Source organism: Aspergillus candidus (assembly GCF_002847045.1).
Source record: "Aspergillus candidus strain CBS 102.13 unplaced genomic scaffold BDW47scaffold_5, whole genome shotgun sequence".
NCBI lineage: Eukaryota > Fungi > Ascomycota > Eurotiomycetes > Eurotiales > Aspergillaceae > Aspergillus > Aspergillus candidus.
Window position 1 is genome coordinate 29259 of NW_020194010.1, and position 19855 is coordinate 49113.

Here is a 19855-nt window from a genome sequence, read left to right on the forward strand (position 1 = left end):
ACCACCACATCAGGATATCTTGATCCATCCAGATATCAATCATGATTTCAGATCCATACTCTCCATCCAGATATTGATCAACCGCTTCGGGGTCTCAAGAGATCCGGAGTATAGATAGGACTTGTGCGACCCCGACTCCCCCGTTCGAATCGAATCTCCATCCCGATAGTGACCGGAATAAGCGCTCGGAGCGCAGCGTGCAGGTCATGCGAGACTCATTCCTAGAGGGATCAAATTGCCGCTTGCTGTTGACCTAGTCTATTCTTTACTTCTTTTTTGTTTCTCTTGTATTTTCCTACTCCTCTATTTTTTCTAATCCAGTATCCGTATAACTGGAGAGATCTATCGTGACCTACCTGTTCCGCCTACAGATCTAGTAGTAGTGTCATTCCTCCCACTCCCGTCATCCCCACTTCAAAACCTCTTTTTTTTCCCTTCTCCTTCAGCCCGGGTTATATTTGCTCCCTCCATCCACTCCAAAAACTCCACTCCAACTTCATCCTTGGCTCCATTCTTGTTCGTTCTTCAGCCCACGCACTATTTCTTTTTTCCTTTCCTTTTTTCTTTTTTTCCTTCCTTTTTTTTCCCTGTTTTGTTCCCTTTTCCTGTCTCTCCCTATCTCTTTTTCTGACCTCTATCTTCGTTCCTTTGGTTCACTCCCCCTCCCCAAACCCAACCCCAACCCCAACTCACCATCATGGCGGGTATCTTCCGTACCATATATGACTGGCTGTTAAGGATGTTTTGGTGAGTGGGCCGTTCCAAACAAACAACCCTTCTCTTCTCAACGTTGTGTGGCGGTTCATTCCGAGCATGGCTCCCCTTCCCGGCCCGTCCCCGCACGCAAACCACCCCTCCCTCTCCAGGCTAATCTTATGTCCATATCAGGGCCACGGAGATGGATGTCACCATGATCGGTCTCCAGAATGCCGGGAAATCCTCGTTATTGCGAGTATTGGCCGTATGCTCCCCTTCCCACGATGTGTCTGTGCCTGTGTCTGTATGAATGTGGGTGTTTGTCCGCTGTCGCTGACCCACATCCATCCGTCGACAGGGCGGCGAGTTCACCGTAGAGTAAGTGGCCAGCGCGTAGGATCCCAACCCGCCAGTTGGCTCCCCGTCCGTGTTGCTAAGGGTCGCATTTCAGTTCCATCCCCACCATCGGTTTCAACACCAAACGCGTCCAGAAAGGTCATGTGACCTTGAAATGGTGTGTCTTGCCCAAGTCGAACGGCGGTCGCGTGGGATCTTTCGGTTGACTCGATCTAGCTGGGATCTTGGGGGTCAGCCCCGATTCCGACCCATGTGGGAGCGGTACTGTCGCGGCGTGAACGCCATCGTGTAAGAGGATCCTTTCTTTTCATTCCGTTTGTCTGGGTGCTGACGGTCGCGGAGATATATCGTTGATGCGGCGGACCATGCGGCGTTACCGGTCGCGACAGAGGAACTGCACGATTTGATGACCAAACCCACGCTGGACGCTATCCCCTTGTTGGTGCTGGGGAATAAATCCGATCTCCCCAACAAGCTGTCGGTCGACCAGTTGATCGACGCGATGGACCTCAAATCCATCACGCACCGCGAAGTGAGCTGCTATGGGATCAGTGCCAAGGAGGAGACGAACCTTGATGCGGTGTTGCACTGGCTCATCGCCCGAGCCAGCCGATGAATGCCTGGCCGGCAGGTCCGCTGGCGCGACCTTTCGCCGCCTTTGTAAATTCTCCCCTTATATCTCTCACCCTCTCCACCTCTCCCTCCCTCGTCCTATCTCTCTCCCTCTCGATCGAGTGGCTCACAGCCAGCGATGTAATGATGACAACGATGTGAACCAGGCACAATTTCGTGGAGCGTTAATGGATGATTCTTCTTTCTGTCGTTTTCGTTTTTTGTTTTCTTATTGGTTGAATGATTGGTTCGGTCACGAATGAGGTTCGAAGCATGGAGAGTATGACTATATCTCTGAGTGCTTTGGTGTAAATTCAGCATGTCACATATCTCAACGAATGGCGTCGATGCACGAGTCCACGTATAAAATGGAAAGACATCATCAGTAGTCAACCGAGTCAAGAGAACCCACCGAACAAACGAAGGAGAGAATTGAGGAAAGAAAGAAAGACGAGGGAAGCAGTTCGTTCTTAGTAGTTGGCGGGAACCCCACACTGACCATGTTGATGCGTTGGCAATGCAGATCGGTCCTGGCCAATCACGTCCCGCCATGCCTCCGCCTGGCTGCCTCATTGCCTGGCTGCCTGGGGCGGTTGATTTGTGCTGTTTGTTTCTTTTCTTTTTTGTCTTCGTCTCTCATTTCTCTTTCTTTCTTTCTTTCTTTCTTTCTTTCTCTCACTTCTCGCTCTATCGTATACTCCATACTCCATACTCCGGACTTCATCCTCCCCATGAAATGACTATAATACAGTCAGTGGGGAATGCTGCCGGAGATGAAACAGGGGTGTCTCCTCCATCCCTGCTGTCACATACTGCCATCATTGGCCCGTGGTTGATGGGTCCATGATGGTCCCACTACGGCCATATGCTGCCTCAGGCAGACAAAAAAGCTATAGATCCCTACCAGACACAAGGGGCAGCGTGAGGGATATATCTTCATGATAGACAGACTGTACCAACCGCAGGCTACAGATTTCTTTGTATAATGAAGTTCATCTACTGCATGGATCCCATCAGCCCTACAGGTCCCCCCTACAGGAGTGACATACACACCATGGGTACTCTACAGAGTCTTTCCATCGGTGCAGGGTCAGTCCGGTGGGCGCGGGCAGTGTAAGACCATTGTCGACGAACTGCCCTGGAATGAATGCATGTATACAAACCAGGCAAGCCCGACGGGTCCCACTTAGTCTTCAGTTGTTCCAATATGGAAGCCATGACCCCGAGCATGTCTACACAACCTCCTCCCGATAGACCAACGCATTTGGTCTTCTGCATCTCCTCTCTTCTGGGGATCTATCTCTCGGGCGTCAACATCCTCACTTAGGAGCCACATATAATATCACTCTTTTTTATACGTCTTATCATCAACTATCCTGGCTCGTAATTAGACCAGTCGACAACATGAGAGTCAGACCAGAACATCCCCCCCCCCCGATCCTCACCACCTCATAATTGAGCCTTGGGAATATAGAATCTATATAGCATGGTCCTTGTGGTTCCTCCTACAGCAGATCCACCGCGATCGCCGGGAAGATCAGGAGTTATCACACCCGCGAATGGTGATCAACTTCGTCTACTACTACTTGGTGAGCCTGTCAACTAGTTCCCATGGGTCGCTACCCTAACGGCAGTTGTCCAATAGCTCTTGCAAGATATGGACCAGACTAGTACTAACTACTGAGGCAGGGTACTAACCTAGGGACGCATCTACCTTATTGTCAGTATGTTGTAAGTGATAGGTAGGAGGTAGGAGGTAGGAGGTAGTAGATAGGTAGTATGTAATAATTCATTAGAGAATATAAGTAACACAATATCTCCCTCTCTCTTATGTGAGTGTGCGCTAGTGTGCGAATATCCAACATCCATCCCATCCATCCCATCCCAACCGTCAAGTCCGTCCTATCCAGAAACGAATGAATGAATCAATGGATGGATGAGGGAAACGGTAGAAAAAGGAGATAGATAGAAAGAAGAGAGGAAAAAGAAGAAAACCATGGTAAAAAATTCTTCGACCGTGAGGGAATTGATCATTTACTAGATAGGTAGATAGATGGATGGATGGATAGATAGATATAGGTATGTAGGTATGTAACGAGGGACATATATGACCCTTCTCAAGGATAAAAGTAAAAGTATAGAGAAGTAATATGTAACATGAGAAAGATGGGGGAAAAATTGAAATCGAGTCTTGCCGTCGTTGAAAAAAGGGAATTATATCAAAAAATTCAAAAAAAAAAAAATATATATATAGATAAAAGAATGAAAGAAAAGAAAGTAAGAAATAAAATAAATCCTAAGAAAGCCATAGTTCATGTTCAAATCTGCCCCCAGCTAAACACCCCCAAGTTAAAGATCTTTGTACGAGTTAGGGGCGGGTTTACGCCCGCTCTGGAGTAAACTCGGGGGCCTGCCCGGGTTATTCTGGCTGGTGGTTTCGTTGGGGCCCGGCACGGCCGAGAAGGGCGGGGGCGGAGAGGATGGGATGCTGGGGGACATTTCGCGCGCGTACGGCATCTGGTTGATGGCCGGGGAGGGTTGGCGGAAGGGGATGGGACGGGGGCTGTCGGTGCGGTGGCCGATGGCCATGCCGATGCCGGGCGAGGGTTGTCGGTAGGGCATGTGCATGGGCATGGCTTGGTATTGCTCGTTGACGTTGGGGGCGGGGGAGCCGAGCGGCGCTTGGTTGAAGCCTGGGGAGGGTTGGCGGTAGGGGACGGGTCCGCCGAGGGCGTTGAGGCCGGGGGATGGCTGGCGGTAGGGGATGGGACGGGGTCCGTCGGGCGCGGGGGAGGCGGATGGGCCCAGGGCCATGTACTGTGGTTGCGCGTAGCCCATCGGGGCGGGGGACATGGATGGCGGCGCGGGGGACATGGTCGGGGGTGCGGGCGACATCGTCTGGAAGGGATGTCCGCCGGGGTAGTCGTGGTGGGACTGGTCGTAGGGGGAGATGGGGCCCGTCGCCATGGGGCCTGCGCCCATGGGGGCGGGGGAGCGTGTGCGGTACATGCTCTGCTCGTCGTAGGCCCGCGACTCGGGGTAGAAACTAGACGGGGTCCCCGGTGTCCCCGTGCGCATCGGGGCGGGGCCCATGTAGCCCGGTGCTAGGGGGCGCTGGCTCGCGGAGGGCGTGCGCCGCGGTTCCTGGTTGGCGAGGTTCAGGGGCTCCATCTCGACGGCGTCGTGGTCATTTCCCACGCGGCGAGACACGGCGCTGTCCCAGGTGGGCATGGCGGGCAGGGAATCCTCGTTCGCCTTGGAGGGCGGGGCGGAGCTGGCGGGAGAGTCGAAGCGGGCGACGGCGGTGCCGCGGTAGACCGGCGGCGCGGGGGAGGGCGCATAGACGTTGCCAGACGGGGCGGGCATGGGCGGCGGGGGTTGATTGAAGGAAGGATCGTAGGGGTCGTCCATGTATTTGGCTTTCTTATTCCGCGGTTTGGGGCAGCAACAGGAACAGCAGCCGCAACAGCGGCAGCACTGGATGCCACAGCAGAGGCAATTGATGACGCAGGCCAGGATGGCGATGACAATGACGGAGCCGACGATGATGGCGGCGATGACGGGCCATTTGCAGTAGGATTTGGCCATGCAGTTGTCCCAGCTGGATAAGGTCTCGGGGGCGGCCTGCAACTCGCTCCCCAGGTCCCGCGACCACAACGGGTTGGGGCTCATGTACGGGCTCATGGTCGCGATAGTCTTTTTCTTCTCTCCTTTTTTTATTGGCTTTCCCCGCTTTTTCTGGATGCGACGCACTCAGACCGTCCAGGCGCAGCGACCGTGGTATCGTCGAACGGAACTCCCGACCGATGATGGGTCAATCGATCCCGGCGAGTCGGGACGCCACAAACACGAAAGGATGATGCGATTTGAATCAATTGTCGTCCGCATGAGTCGGTCGGTCGGTCCTTGATGGGTGTTGTCCAAGTGTGGCTTGGGATATATTATGATACAGCGCCGGAATGTATAGTTCCGTTGGCGCGGGACGGACTTGTTTCAGAGTCAATCTGAACGATCGAAATCAATGAAAAACGGTCAAAAACCGAGGGAAAACGAAACCAAGTATAAAATATCGAATGCGATAAATCAAGAAGGGAGAAAAAAGGAACCAAAAAAAGAAGCGAAAAGGAACCGAAAAAGTGGTTGGCTGAAAGTTTACCGGCAGGACGATCAGTTTGCACCGCCTCCCAAGGGGTTCGTTGGGTGTCTCAGTTGGAGATGGAGTCGATATTGGCGAAGTATATCGAAAGTCTGGTAGAACGATTGGAACGATCAAGAAGAGAGAGTGTGTGGATAATGAAGGACTGAAGAACAAAAGACAGAAGAAGGACAGGACAGAGATTGAAAGAGAGGAGAAAATAGGAGGAAGAAAGAGAGAAGAAAAGGTGGAGAGAAGAAGGAGAGAAGAGAAGAGGCAGAAGAGGCCGAAGAGGAAGAAAAGAGGCGGGGATCTGCGTTCATCTGCCTATCCCAATTGTTGGTATGGTAATCATACTTAAATGGTCACTATTCTTTAAGGCTCTCCGGGGTCCATGTTAGGGACTCACAGGGACATGCACCCCTACAGTCTCCCCTATTTCCCAGCCCGGTAATGACAATACCGTACCTCTTTCCCCCCCCCCTCCCCACTCGTCGATCGCAGCCACCGGTCGGAACCATCCACCTTTTTTCCCTCGAGATTCGGTGTACCTATTTTACATAGATCATCCCTTGACTGGAGAATTACACTGTCAAAAACTACCTTCTCTTCTCCACCGGGGTTGGAGGAGACGGTAGGGAGATTTCGGTCGTCCACTGGTTGGTACTGGCACACCCGAGGCATCCACGGGCCATGGGTTCTCGAAATTAACTAGTGGGGATGCGAACCAAAAGGATGATAGAACGACTTTGGGTAATATATCGTACGCAGTGGACGACGGACTTTATGGTTCAAACTGACGGTGGACATGTAGAATTATGGAGCTGGGTGGAGACTCACCGACCACCTCCCCTGTCATTAAGATATACAACATATAATCGCGTACGAGAGAACGAATCACGAAAAGAGATCAAGAAAAGAAGGAATGAAAACAAAATGAATAAGAAAAGACAGTACGCATTCGTAGGCCCATAACGCATGCCATGCCTCCCACCCAGTCTTCATGTCACGAGTCCCGTAAAAAAACCAACCCACTTGCTCAATAACGCCAGAAACAAATTAATATTTTTTTTTGTTCGTTTTTCTTTTTCCTTCGTATTTCAACTGTTCTTTGTTTGTTTCTGTTCGTATGTCATGGTTGGTCGTTCCGAGAGAATACAACCATGGTGACCACCAAACCAGCCAGCCAGCCCTTACTCCTTGGCTCCGTTGGGAGGCGGCCCCGGAGGCGCAGGATATACCGGTCCCCCATCCGCCTGGTAGGCGTTCTGCGGTCGTTGCATCTCCACCCCGGTCTGCTGGCCTCCAAAGTACCCGTAAGCAGGAGGTTGGGGCGTGTACTGGGGCGGGGGAGGTTGCTGGTAGTAAGGGTCGGCCGGATAGTAAGGTTGTTGTTGATGTTGTTGGTTGCCGTTGCCGCCGGGGTAGGGCGGAGGAGGGCCAGCCATCCAGCCTGTACCGGGGCGAGGCCGGAGACCAGCCCGACGGCGTCGACGAGCGTTATAGCATCTATTCCCGTTTAGCTTTCGATCTGAAACGAAGGGGGCAGAATCCGGTTGAAAGGGAGACGTACGCAAATAAGAAGAAGATAATGAAAGCACAGCCAACGATCACGGCAAAGGCCACCCATCGACCCCAGTCATTCCAGGAACTCCGGCAGTCGTTTGTGTATCCCAAGGAGTCCACGTAACTAGGGGGACGATCTTTTCAGTTGATGTTCAACCTCGGTCTGAATTCATAGGGGGAAAGGAGGATCTGATGGACCAGCCATCGCATCTCGGCAAGAGGACGATCCAGGAGAAGATGGACATACCATGCTCGACGGGGGTAGATGAGACCCATGGTGGCACCCAGACGTGGATGAGGATTGTCAGGCGTAGGGCGGAGATGACGTCGATCAAGCGGATCGGGGTCTGGTCGTGAAGGAACAGGGAGGGAAGAGATGGAGAATCCAACACCTCTTGGTTCGAAGGGTCGATCTAATCCAGAGAAATATCTTAATGCAGCGAGTGATAGACTCCAAATCCGAGAAGGGAGCAACGGAGAGAGAGCGATGCAAGGAGAAGTCGTAGTCGTAGTCGTTGTGACGGTTGATGGTCGCAGGCTCGAAGGCAGCAGCCAAAGATGATCGACCTGATTGGGTTTAGCGTGGGTGGGTTTGTGGCTGGGCTCGTGGCTGGGCATCTTGGCCTGAGGACATATGATTCAATTCGATTATTGTATGATGATGATTATTATAAATCATTGGATTTGATTGATGGCACATTCTTCCTGTCATTTCTCATCATCTGTGGTCAACATACCAAATCATCATTATGATAATAAGGTATAGCAGTCAGAGGTAGAGATACAGTTCTTGATGGAGACTCTCCACTGATCGGGTATCCGATGCAACCAGCCACACCAGCACGACGACTCTACCCGACTCATGCAACGTCTTAGTCTGAGTCTTACAATCTCTGAGGGTGGGTTGGTTCCCCGGTTGGTTCGCTCGTACTTGGCATGTTCTGGTCACTTCTGGGTCATACGTGGTTGACTCAGAAACAAGTGGAGATTAGAAATTCTATCAATAACATTATACATATAAATACAAATAAAATATGTATGTGAATTATATATATAGATATAGTACAAGTCTGAATAACTATGTATACCAATACCAATATGAATATCATTGTGAATATAAATATAAATTTTAAATAAGATAAATAGATAAAGCCACAGGGCTTGCTCAAGGAGCGGTCTGTTTCAGTGGACCAGATTACATGGCATGCATACTCATGCGGTACTACCACGTCAGCACCGTTAAGATAGCCCGCCCTAGCCTATACAGTATACACCCAGCCATCGAAATATAAATTTTAAGATTCCAACAAGTGTATCATACAGAAGGTATGTCATTCCTCCAACGTAAAATCAAACCCTTTAAACGCTTCCTTGAACGCCATCGCATCCGCCTCCTCCTCCCTCTCCGACTGCACATCGTCCCGCCAGTTGATGCGTTTTTCCAACCCCATCAGTTTGGCCATCACCCGCCGCCCGAATTGCAGATCGAACCGGAACTCGGGCCCCAGAGGCAGCAGCAGGCACTTCTCGACCACGTCCGCACTCGGAGCCTCGTCCGCCTGGTCCGTCCCCGAAGCCGGAGCCCACGCCCACACCCGGAAGAAATCTCCCGTATCGTGCGCCGGGTCCGAGGTCGCCGGCACGTTCTCGAATTTCGGGTACTTTAGGTTCTCTGCTTCGACCTTGAAGGCCGCCTCCACAAGTCCCCGCTGGACCAGGTCGGATGGCACCGGCAGGAACTGCCAGTGCGTGTGGATGCCGTTGCCGCGGCTGACCTCCCACGTCACCGCGCCCAGCGGTGTGCTCGTACCCGCCGAGCGGGTCTGGAGCATCGTGTGGAGGGAGGTCCGGTATCGTTGCATTTCGCTGTAGGTGTTGCTGCGCGAGTCTGCGTCGGGGATGCTGTGTAGCGTGGGGGAGTGCGTGAACGGGATGATGAGCATGTGACCGGGGAAGCCGAGGGAGGGGAACGTCTTCGAGGTGGGGAGCGGGCCCTTGGCCGTGGTCAGGTAGCTCTCGTTGCCGATCGATGTGATGAGGTGCGTGGCGATGTTGGGGTTCGACAGGCAGAAGAAGCACTGGTCCGGCCCCGGCGGCGGTGCACGGGCGCGCTTCCGTGGCCGGTGGCTGTCATCGTCGACGGCGAACCGGCTGTACGAGTCTTTCTGGCTAGTGAGGGGTTTGCGCTTATTTTGAGACGTAGAGAGCGGAGAGGCGGTGGCACCGGCGGGAACGGACAGCGGGGGCGCGGCGCTGGGGTCCAACGTAAACGCGTACATCCATTTCTGCTTAGAGGTGTTGTTGTAGGACGCGAGGCTGATGAAGCGGGTGAGAGGCTTCGCGTCGGGCTGGTCTTCCGTAGGCATGTGAAAGAAGGGCTCCCGCTCGAAGAAGAAGCCTGCCGACGAGGAGAGGTGGTAGCGGGGCTTGAGGGTCGCACAGAGATCCGCGATGCACTGGACCTCGTCGGGGGTCGTTGCACCCTCTGGGAGCGCGACTTGGGATCGGAACCGGATGCCCTTGGGCCACTGGTGCGTGATGAGGAGGTCGGCGCTGTGCGCACCATACAGCGCGCGGGCGTCCGATTCGGTGTAACCCGGATGGTATCTGTCGGTCGACTTGGCTTCCGTCTCGAGATTGCCCCCGAGGGCGACGATCCGGATGCCCTCTGCGGTTTTGAGCGTGCCGCGCCTCCCTAAGAAGTACAGGTTCGGGCAGACCTCGTCATTGGCTTCGATTCTCTCGATGATGCGAGTAGGCAGAGGCCGGCTACCCAGGCCAAAGTAAGTCGGCAGTGGCACACTGATGTTCTCCTGCAGCAGCGCAGAGATCTGGTCCAGCTCTTGCTCTGTAGAACAGTCGCCAAAGAGATCGCCAGTGATGATAGCAAGAGAGAAGTTCTGCTTCACCTGAAGCTTTGCCAGCTTGGTGAAAACATCGCGCAGCTCGCAATTCACGTCTCCAATAACAATTCTAATTATATGTTAGTTTTGAGGTACACCACGACTTGGCATCTTCTTAGCTCACATCTTGGAGGCCATGGTGAGGCCGGTTGGAAGAACTATGACACGGTCTATATTAGCATTCCTAGTCTGTAGATGGCGACGTGCATGGACAGTTTAATTGTTAATGGTGTAATTGACAATCCTAAATATCGACCAAAAATGTGCTACCGGTCAACTCGGGAATGATGAAATATCTATGAGGACAAAAGCATCAAAAACGGGTCGAGGAGCTTGGGCCACTTGTCACGTGGATGTACATAACGCTAACCGCATGAGGTTAGCGTGGATCACAAACACCGACGCTAATCTCCGCGCCGGATCAAACTTGCTTCCGCTCCGATGAATTTTTTATCGATACAAGGTGCTGCATCTTCGGCCTCAATACCGTTGGAGACCCCACAAATCTTATCTTTATTAGCGACGCTGCGTGTGATCGTCACCATCTGTATCTAAGATGGTAGCAGCGTCGTCTGGCTCGCGGACCTTGTCCGTGAAGCGCTTAAAAAAGCAGACACAGACGACCAAGTCGCATCGATTCGAGCCGTTTTCCCAGCGAGTCGCAAAGTTGAAGATCGACCCTGTCCACCGCGTGCGCCGGCCGAGTTTTGGAGAAGAAGATGGAGAGACCGCGTCTCATTTTCGGTCAGCCTTTGACCACTGGTCGGAGCTGAACTTGTCGGACAATTATTCGCAATTCTCCCGCAAAGTTCACCCGCTGTGTGAGAGCTTGCCGCAGATCCTGTATCACGAGGAGAAGATTATGGGTTTGCTGGTGGAATATATCGAGAAACGGGATCACCTGTCGATGGAGCCGCTGCTGAGTCTGCTCTCGCAGTTTGCTAGGGATCTGGGGACCAGGTTCGAGAAGTATTTTGCCGCGTCGGTCACTCTAGTAGCATCCATCGCCGCTACCCACCCGGAGGTCGAGGTGGTGGAATGGAGCTTCACTTGTCTGGCGTGGATTTTCAAATTTTTGTCGCGCCTTCTGGTGCCCGATCTGCGACAGCTTTTGGGGATCATGACTCCCTATCTGGGAAAGGAGCGACAGAAAGCGTTTGTGGCCCGGTTTGCCGCTGAATCCATGTCTTTCCTCATCCGCAAGGCGGCCCTCGTCTACTACAAGAATCGCGCACCTCTCCAGAATGCCCTATCGTTCTTACTCGACGACATGTGCGACACAGCGGCCGACTCGAAGAATGTCGATCTATACAAGGAAGGCCTCATGGCCATGTTCTCGGACGCCATGAAGGGCATCAAGGAAGGGCTCCATTCAAACGCCACGGATGTCTTCCGCTGCCTCCTGGACAATATTCACTCCGAGGACGAGCTGCGAAGTAGCTTAAGGCTGGAGGTCGCAAGCGGGGTGCTCGTCAACATCCTCCACGAGACGACCGCTGACTCGTTCGAGCCGATCTTGGAGACCATCAAGTCGTATATCGAGTCGAACTGCAAAAAGGCCGACAAACAATACGCAACGGCATGTTGCCGGTTGATCTTTGTCTGTGTATCTACGCGGAAGGGAGTACGCGTGAAGAACTGGCGGTCCGTCCATCAGATTACACTGCTCCTGGTCAAAACGGCGGTCGGCGCCTTGGATGCGTATGCGGACTCTATACCCCTGCTTCTCACCGCAATGGCATTCGCTCTCCAGTTGTCTCCGATGGATGAGATGTTGCCATACATGCGCCCCCTGATGGAAGCCGTCACCAGTGACCAGCTGACGACCCACTTTCTGTCGTTCTGTACTACTTTTTCCGAGTGGGGTCCTGAAAGATTCCACAGTGTTGTCCTCCCTTACTTCCAGAAGTTCGTCAACGCCTCATGGAAGGAATACGAACATGGGCTGTGTTTGGCTTTAATTCGACTGAATCAGTCCGGATGCGTTACCTCCGAGCTTTCGAAGCCTGGCTACATCACCTGCCCGGGTCCTTGGAAGACACACATCAAAGACATGCTCAGTCTCGCTAGCCCGGGCGACGCCGACGTAGCTTTGCTCAACGCCTACTCTCGACTCCCTCGCGTGTTGTCGCTATCCACTGAGCCGTCTCTGCTTCCGGATATGACTCGTATCCTTCATGACCGCCTTTCTGACGCTTTGAAGACCGACGAGCCCACCGCGTCACCTGCGACCAAGTTTTATCTCGGCCACGGTTTCCAGGCTTACGCCGAGTTGGCGAAGGACAGTGGAGAAGTGGATGCAAGTCTATGGGTCCCAATCAGCAAAGTCGCAGCCAGATATTCCCGTTTGAGTGGGTTCCTGGAAGCTACTTTGACATTTCTCTCCACCTGCCACAAAGAGCTGGACCTCGCACGACCTGAACTAGAAGAGTTTGCTGATGTCTTGATCACCAACCTTGCCAGTCCCTCTCACTCTTTGCGGCTGTCTTCATTGAAGATGCTGCGGGTGATGATTGAAGCTTCTGGAGAAGATGCATCTCTCGTCTCTTTGGCGATCGAGGTGGAGGAAAGCCCCCTGACGCTGCAGTCCGCCCGAGTATTGTCAATGCAAGTGCGCAACCTTGCCATGGCGTACACCCAAGTTGTCTCTCGGCGGTGGATGACTCGACTCATCCCCAATTTCCTGTTCGGCCTCTTCTCCAAGAAGATGGCCCCCTTGTGGGATGATTCCGCCGCCGCTCTCAAGACGATCAGTGAAAACGCCGAGGGCGAGAAGATAGTCACTGAGTTGGCTATCGAGTGGCTCCATGGGAAGGGCTTGCCTCCCAGCGAGGACGGAAAGGAGGACGAAAGAAAGTTTTTCCCGGCAGGAGACTTCCTGTGTTACAACTCCCAGAAGGTGGAGGAACTCTCCTCCACGAACTTTGGCGACTCCGAACAGCCTATATCGATCTTAATCCGCGATTTCGAGAAGGACCACACCTTCTTGCCCGTCGTTCCGGCTTCTCCACGTACTCAGGCCCTACGCGTCCTCAATGCTATCCCCGCCATTGCGGAGAAGAGATCTCGTCAAGTTATTCCCCTCTTTCTCTCGTGGGCGTTCCGCGATGAGGACGAGGTCCCCGCTGAGGCTGACCAGAAGTCTGACTCCGGTGCGTATATTCCCTGGGGCTTCTACGATCGGATTTCTTTCTTGAAGCTCCTGGGGCAATTCCTCAACCCTCGAGTTCTGTTCAGGGCACCCGAAGTCCACGAAGCCCTTCTTGGATTGCTGTGCCATGGTAACTCCGAAATCCAAAAGACTACTCTCAAGGCTCTCTTCACCTGGAAATCCCCGAAGATCACGCCTTACCAGGAAAATCTTCTGAACATTCTGGACGAGGCACGGTTCAAGGACGAGCTTTCTTTGTTCGTCCGCGTCGGCGGAAATGACAGCATGATCGACGAGAACCATAGAGATGAGCTGATCCCTGTCCTTCTCCGTGTCTTGTACGGCCGCATGATCTCCAAAGCTGGCGCGAATAATAGCCAAGCAGGACAAACTGGGCGAAGAAAGGCGATCCTGCGGACACTCTCCCAGTTGCCTGATAACGAGTTCGGCATCTTCATGCAAGTGTCATTCGGACCGTTGGGCAATGTCCGGGTGGTTCAAGACGGACAAGTTGACCAGGAAGTGTTCACCCGGGATCTTGCGAGCCCGAGGAGACAGACTGGACTGTTGAAGATGATTGAGACCGTGTTCGACACACTGCAAACGAGAATGAGTCCATACGTGGAACAGTCCCTGGGTGTGGTGCTCTACTGTCTGGTCCGGGCATGCCGGAATCTGGAGAAGGAACAAGCGACCATCAACGGCGAGTCATCGGAGGGCCACATTATCACGGTGCTACGCAATATCCGACACACCTGCATCCGATGCCTCGACCTTATATTCTCCATCTCGCTGGACCGAGACTGGACAAGCCATGTTCGTGTTATCTTCAACGACGTAATTAACCCCAGGCTCGAGAAGTTCGCGACGGAGAATGCCCAAGGCGTGTCGGGGCTTCTCAAGCTGTTCCACACCTGGGCCACGGCTCCTCGGTCATCGTTCTATCTCGTGAAATATAACGAAACTCTTTTAACGAGGGTGATGGACCTTCTTGGGGTGGATTCCGCTCGGGACGAGGTCAAAGTCTACGTTCTGGACGAGATTCTGACTCCCCTGGTTAATCTCGCTACTGGCAAGGAACTCGAAGAAAAGGAACAGATGGGTGACTTTGCCGCCGATGAGATCCGCTCTGAAGTTCTGGCGCCCTACATGGAGCACACCCTTTCTCTCCTGAGCCGTCTCCTCAGACGCGGCCCCTCTCGTCCTGTGCTGATTTCGGGCGTGCAAACGCTGTCCATCCTTGCCCCCTGTGTTGAGTCCTCGAGTGAAACATCGAGCTTGATCAGTATCACCAATTACCTTCTCCGTCAACCTGCGGATCGCGTGTCTCCTAAAACGAAAGCCGGGTTGCTGCGTATTCTCGAGCACTTCCTGCCCCTGTTCGACCCGAAAGAGGATGCCGAACTTGCACAGGAGGTGTACGGTGCGATATGCTCGATGTTTGATTACTTCAGGGATGACGCGAACAGAGAAGTGCTGTCCAGGGTGTTCTCGGCTTACGCGAAGCATGATCCTGCGCTCCTTGAAGTTGCCGCTCTTTGTGAGGACCTGAATTCCGTGTCCAGAAAGAGACTGGAGGCAGATTATGAGCGCCGCCAGCAAGCCTTCCGCCAAGTGAACGACAGTCTCTGGGAGACATACAACGCCAAGCAGTGGCAGCCTCTGCTCTACAACATGTTGTTCCACACCAAGGATGACGAGGAGCTTGCCATCCGAACGAGTGCTTCGTATGGCCTGCGGCGATTCATTGAAAGGGCTGCCATGGACAAGGACTCGGAAGCATTCTCTCCTCTTGTTCAGGACGTGCTCTTCCCCTCTCTGCAGAGCGGCATCAGGCAGAAGTCGGAGTTGGTGCGGACCGAATTCGTGTCCGCGCTCGGGTTCTTCGTCAAACTGAACCCCACCATGCCAATTGTGCAGGACATGCACGGGCTTCTTGTCGGTGATGATGAGGAGGCCTCGTTCTTCACCAACATCCTTCATGTACAGCAGCATCGCCGGCTTCGTGCATTGCGCCGTCTGGCTGCCGAAGCGGCGAAAGGCAAACTCCAGGCTACAAACATCAGCACGATCTTTATTCCCCTCAACGAGCATTTTGTCTTTGACGAGGACGTCGATGAGAATGCCCACAACCTCATCGCAGAGGCAGTGGCTACGATCGGGGCCCTTGCCGAGTGGTTGGACTGGAACCAGTTCAGGGCTATCTTCCGGAGATACCGCGCTTACATGACCAGCAGGTCTGAGATGGAAAGGAACATCTTGAGACTTCTGGGCAGAATGGCGGATGCGCTGACAAATGCCGTGGGACAAGCGAGGAAGCCCAAGGAGACGGACGGAGATGGCATGGAGGGTATCGAGGCCGAAGGTCCGCGATGCGCTCTCGCCCGGTCATTGCCGTCGGGCCCCAAGCTGAATACCGAGTTGACGACCAACTTTACGCCGTTCTTGATCAGCTTCATCCATCACAAGAATGAAGCGCAGATGAGTCTGCGTTTGCCGGCGTCGATTACCACAGTCAAGCTTCTGAAGCTGTTGCCGGAGCAAGACATGACCGTTCGTCTGCCGCAGGTCCTCCTGGATGTGTGCAATATCCTCAAGAGTCGGTCCCAGGATGCCCGGGATACTGCCCGGAAAACGCTGAGTGATATTTCCCTTCTGCTGGGGCCGGGTTATTTCGGCTATATACTGAAAGAGCTGCGGACCACGCTCACGAAAGGCTACCAGCTGCACGTGCTGTCCTTCACTGTGCATTCGATCCTTGTGGTGACGGCCGATGAGTTCGCGCAAGGGGATCTGGATTACTGTCTCTCGGACCTGTGCGGAGTAGTCATGGATGACACCTTCGGCACCGTCGGCCAAGAGAAGGACGCCGAGGACTACGTCAGCAAGATGAAGGAGGTCAAGAGTAATAAGAGCTACGACTCCATGGAATTGCTAGCGAAGAACTCCTCCATCCCGAACCTGGCGAAGCTGATTCGCCCTCTCCAGTCACTGCTGAGAGAGAAGCTCAACTCCGTTATCGTGAGAAAGGTAGACGAGCTCCTGCGGAGAATCGGCATCGGTCTTCTCCGGAACCCCGCTGCGGAAAGCCGCGATCTCTTGATCTTCTGCTATGAGGTGATCAAGGAGTCGTATCAGCCGCCGGCAGAAACCGGACAGAAGAAGGGACCCGAAAGTGCAATGCAGAAGAACTTCCTCATCAACCTCAAAGCCCCGAAGCGGGGTGAGAAGCGCGGGACCACCTCGTCTTACGTGCACAAATTGACGCGCTTCGCTCTTGATGTCTTGCGCTCGACCCTGAACAAGTTCGATTCCCTGCTCACGCCCAATAATCTGACTGGGTTCCTCCCGATCATTGGTGACTCGCTGGTTCAGTCTCAAGAGGAGGTGAAGTTATCTGCGCTTCGACTGTTGTCCACCATCGTCAAGCTTCCGTTAGCCGAGATCGATAACAACTCCCACGTCTACTTCACTGAGGCCGTCAAGATCGTCAAGGAGGCGCCGAGCACAAACACCGAAGGCAGCCAGGCGGCGTTGAAGCTGATTTCGGCTCTGCTGCGAGAAAGGAAGAACACCAAGCTGCGCGATGGACATCTTGCGTACCTGCTTCAGCGTCTCACCGCCGACATCGAAGAGCCGGACCGTCAAGGCATCACCTTCAACTTCATCCGAGCCGTCATGGCCAGGAAGTTCGTGGTGCCGGAGATGTACGAGCTGGTCGACCACATCGCCAGCATGATGGTCACGAACCAGACCCGGTCCGCGCGTGATCTCGCCCGTGGCGTGTACATCCACTTCCTGATCGAGTACCCTCAGGCTAAAAGCCGGTGGGCGAAGCAGCTTGGCTTCCTGGCCAAGAACCTCGAGTACAAGCACGCGGACGGTCGCCAGTCGGTCATGGAGGCAATCAACCAACTCCTCGCCAAGACCGGGCCCGAGCTGGCCCAAGACATTGTCGGAACGTTCTTCCTCCCTATCATCATGGTCATGTCCAACGACGAATCCACCGAGTGTAGAGAGATGGCAGGCGCCTTGCTGGGCGAGATGTACAGCCGCGCCGACAGGGAGCAGCTGAAGACCATCCTCACGCCCCTCCGCTCGTGGCTGGAACAAACCGACAATCTTCTCCTGACCACCACCGGCCTGCAGGCCATGCGGATCTACTTCGACGCTGACATAACAGGCAAGGAGAAAGAAGGCCGTTTCGTGACGGGAGTCCTCCCTGATCTCATGCAGCCCGTGCTGCAGCAATCCGACGACACCGAAAACTGGCAGACGCTCTACTTCTCCCTCCAGCTCTACCTGAAGCTCTCCAAGAGCCTGCCCGCGATCGCGCTGGCCAAGGACCAAACCGCAATGTGGGCTGCCATCCGCGAGTGTCTCTTCTACCCGCACGCCTGGGTCAAGACGTGCGCCGCCAACCTCGCCGGCATCTGGCTCGCCGACTTGGCCAAGGCGAACGCCGAGAAGGGCTACAGCGCGCTGCCTCTCACCGGTAGCACGGGGCTCGCCATGGACAGGGCAGCGATGGTGCAGCTGATCCGCGCGAGTCTCCGCTGCCTGCGCACCCCAGCCGTCAGCGAGGAGCTCGCCACCCAATCCGTCCGCAACATCATCTTCCTCGCGCGGTGCTGCGCGCAGAACGGGCTCGAGCTCTCCCGCGGGCACACGCAAGAGGCCGAGATCGACGAAAGCGAAGACGAGGACAACGACGAGCGCAACGACGGCAACGAAGAAACCGGCCCAACACCAGCAGCCAAGGACCAAAGCCCCACCAAGTCCGGCCTGCGGTACATCTTCGAGCAGGTGTCGTCGATCCTGCGCCGCGAGCTGCTCACCACGAGAGCAGGGTCTCTCGTGCCCAAGACCGCCTCAATCGGTCTGCTGGCGGCACTCATCCGCCACCTGGAAGCGGAGCAGATCCATCCCTCGCTGCCTGTCATCTTACTCCCGCTGCAGCACATGACCGACGCGTCGATCCCGCCTCCGCGGTCGTCGGACGAGACCTTCCGCGACTCTTACAAGGCGCTCGTGTCCAACTGCCACGAGGTGCTCGATCTGCTCCAGAAGAAGCTGGGCACGACCGTGTACATCGAGCAGATGACTCTCGTGCAAGACGCTATCAAGGAGAGGCGCGAGGGTAGACGCGTCAAGAGGCGGATTGAGGCCGTTACTGAGCCTGTCAAGTACGAGCGGGAGAAGAAGCGGAGGAATGATCGCAAGCATGATAAGAGGAGGGAGCGCGGGATGGAACATCGGGGGAAGAGACGTGGGTGGTGAACACTATATTTCTTTGTCTTTTTTCACTTCTTTATTCTTGTTTTGTTTGATTCCATTTCGTCTCATGTCATGCATTGTGCTGCGCTGGGTTGTCCAAAAGTTGGCGTTGGAGGGGGGAGATAGATTTGATTTTTTTTGTACAGAGTATATATCCACATGAATAGAGAGTTGTCTATAGTACAGAAGTCACGGAGAAGTGTAAAGGTTGATCGCCGATCTCCAAACCAAATTTTGAGAGCCATGTATATAACGCCCCAAAGTCATCATATCACGATTCGAGCGCTTAGGCATCCATCCCCAGTATCAACATCGCAGGCAAACCCTTCTATAGCGCTAACGACGACAGCAAGATCGACCAAACGCCAGGACCACCAACCGAGTACGGTCCAAGTCCAAACAGAACCCAACCATCAAAGAAATCAAATCAACCCAGCTTGCCCTGTCCATCCGACGACCCAGACGAGCCTTCCGACTCAGTCTCAGACTGCGACCTCGGCGTAGACGACCCATCATCCCAGAACTCCATATCGCCCTCCACATAGCCCCTCGTCAACTTATCGCCCTGCTTCGCCAAGATATCGTCGAGGGTACTCTTCTGATCGAGGAAGATATTGAGGTGATCGCTGATGACGTGGCGGCTGCGGCACGTCGGACACCGGATGAGAACCGTGCCGCGGTGGTAGCCGTGCTTGGACATGCGGTGCGAAGAGCGCTCGTTGCATGGCTTGCAGGTGAAGGTGATCTGGTAGGCGGGTTCCTGTTCTCGACGCTGGCGGTTTGCTTGCTCGTGTTCAGCGTCGGTGGCGGGGTCGTTGGTGCGGTCTGTCAGGGGTCGGTCGCCGGTCTCGGATGAGGAGGAGGGAGAGGAGGAGTTGGTGCGGACGCTGCCGATTGAGGGGATGGTGATTCTTGTGGCTGGTCGTTGGGATGGGACTGGGGAGGGTCGAAGGGAGCGGAAGGCGAGGTGGGAGAGAGGTCGTGCGGCGTTGCGGGAGATGGCGGATCGGGGGAGAGAAGAGATGAGGCGGAGGCCTTGGGAGAGGGGCATTGCGGGGCGCATGATGTGGATGATATAGAAATAGGTGAAGTAGATGTAGAAGTAGAAGGAGACAGAGAGATGAAGAAGATGATGAAGATGAAGAGTAAGAATGACGG

General features: G+C 54.2%; 6 protein-coding genes across 6 annotated transcripts; 2 read left to right on the forward strand and 4 right to left on the reverse strand.

The window, feature by feature from the left end:
• The first annotated feature begins 17 nt into the window (after positions 1–17).
• On the forward strand, positions 18–2086 carry BDW47DRAFT_99612 (ADP-ribosylation factor-like protein). Its single transcript, XM_024820903.1, has 6 exons — positions 18–747; positions 889–961; positions 1055–1074; positions 1148–1210; positions 1270–1341; positions 1396–2086. The coding sequence occupies exons 1-6, from the start codon at positions 698–700 to the stop codon at positions 1667–1669; spliced, it is 552 nt and encodes a 183-aa protein (XP_024675178.1). The 5' UTR covers positions 18–697; the 3' UTR covers positions 1670–2086.
• Positions 2087–3730: 1644 nt separating this feature from the next.
• On the reverse strand, positions 3731–5516 carry BDW47DRAFT_133637 (uncharacterized protein). Its single transcript, XM_024817885.1, has one exon. It carries the CDS (start codon positions 5347–5349, stop codon positions 4015–4017), a length of 1335 nt encoding a protein of 444 aa, XP_024675179.1. The 5' UTR covers positions 5350–5516; the 3' UTR covers positions 3731–4014.
• An 820-nt stretch (positions 5517–6336) lies between these two features.
• Positions 6337–8019, reverse strand: BDW47DRAFT_99618 (resistance to Congo red protein). The gene is made up of 3 exons (XM_024820904.1): positions 7614–8019; positions 7374–7490; positions 6337–7309 (listed from the first exon to the last, which is right to left on the reverse strand). The coding sequence occupies exons 1-3, from the start codon at positions 7982–7984 to the stop codon at positions 6994–6996; spliced, it is 804 nt and encodes a 267-aa protein (XP_024675180.1). The 5' UTR covers positions 7985–8019; the 3' UTR covers positions 6337–6993.
• Positions 8020–8697: 678 nt separating this feature from the next.
• BDW47DRAFT_133641 (CwfJ domain protein) lies at positions 8698–10530 on the reverse strand (the record flags this gene model as incomplete). Its single annotated transcript, XM_024817886.1, has 2 exons — positions 10394–10530; positions 8698–10339 (listed from the first exon to the last, which is right to left on the reverse strand). Exons 1-2 carry the CDS (start codon positions 10405–10407, stop codon positions 8698–8700), a joined length of 1656 nt encoding a protein of 551 aa, XP_024675181.1. The 5' UTR covers positions 10408–10530.
• A 253-nt stretch (positions 10531–10783) lies between these two features.
• On the forward strand, positions 10784–18835 carry BDW47DRAFT_99620 (putative HEAT repeat protein (DRIM)). The gene has a single exon (XM_024820905.1). The coding sequence runs from the start codon at positions 10826–10828 to the stop codon at positions 18698–18700; it is 7875 nt and encodes a 2624-aa protein (XP_024675182.1). The 5' UTR covers positions 10784–10825; the 3' UTR covers positions 18701–18835.
• Positions 18836–18879: 44 nt separating this feature from the next.
• Positions 18880–19804, reverse strand: BDW47DRAFT_99621 (DNL-type zinc finger protein). Its single transcript, XM_024820906.1, has one exon. It carries the CDS (start codon positions 19758–19760, stop codon positions 19125–19127), a length of 636 nt encoding a protein of 211 aa, XP_024675183.1. The 5' UTR covers positions 19761–19804; the 3' UTR covers positions 18880–19124.
• Between the last annotated feature and the right edge of the window lie 51 nt (positions 19805–19855).

Bases quoted from the DNA above. Each gene is read 5' to 3' on its own strand.
- BDW47DRAFT_99620 (XM_024820905.1), top strand. From the start codon at position 10,826: ATGGTAGCAGCGTCGTCTGGCTCGCGGACCTTGTCCGTGAAGCGCTTA.
- BDW47DRAFT_99618 (XM_024820904.1), bottom strand. From the start codon at position 7,984: ATGCCCAGCCACGAGCCCAGCCACAAACCCACCCACGCTAAACCCAAT. The intron at 7,491-7,613 runs GTATGTCCATCT...TCGTCCCCCTAG, and splicing joins ATCTACCCCCGTCGAGCATG to TTACGTGGACTCCTTGGGAT. The intron at 7,310-7,373 runs GTACGTCTCCCT...AAACGGGAATAG, and splicing joins ATTATCTTCTTCTTATTTGC to ATGCTATAACGCTCGTCGAC.
- BDW47DRAFT_99612 (XM_024820903.1), top strand. From the start codon at position 698: ATGGCGGGTATCTTCCGTACCATATATGACTGGCTGTTAAGGATGTTT. The intron at 962-1,054 runs GTATGCTCCCCT...ATCCGTCGACAG, and splicing joins CGTTATTGCGAGTATTGGCC to GGCGGCGAGTTCACCGTAGA. The intron at 1,342-1,395 runs GTAAGAGGATCC...ACGGTCGCGGAG, and splicing joins CGCGGCGTGAACGCCATCGT to ATATATCGTTGATGCGGCGG.
- BDW47DRAFT_133637 (XM_024817885.1), bottom strand. From the start codon at position 5,349: ATGAGCCCGTACATGAGCCCCAACCCGTTGTGGTCGCGGGACCTGGGG.
- BDW47DRAFT_99621 (XM_024820906.1), bottom strand. From the start codon at position 19,760: ATGCGCCCCGCAATGCCCCTCTCCCAAGGCCTCCGCCTCATCTCTTCT.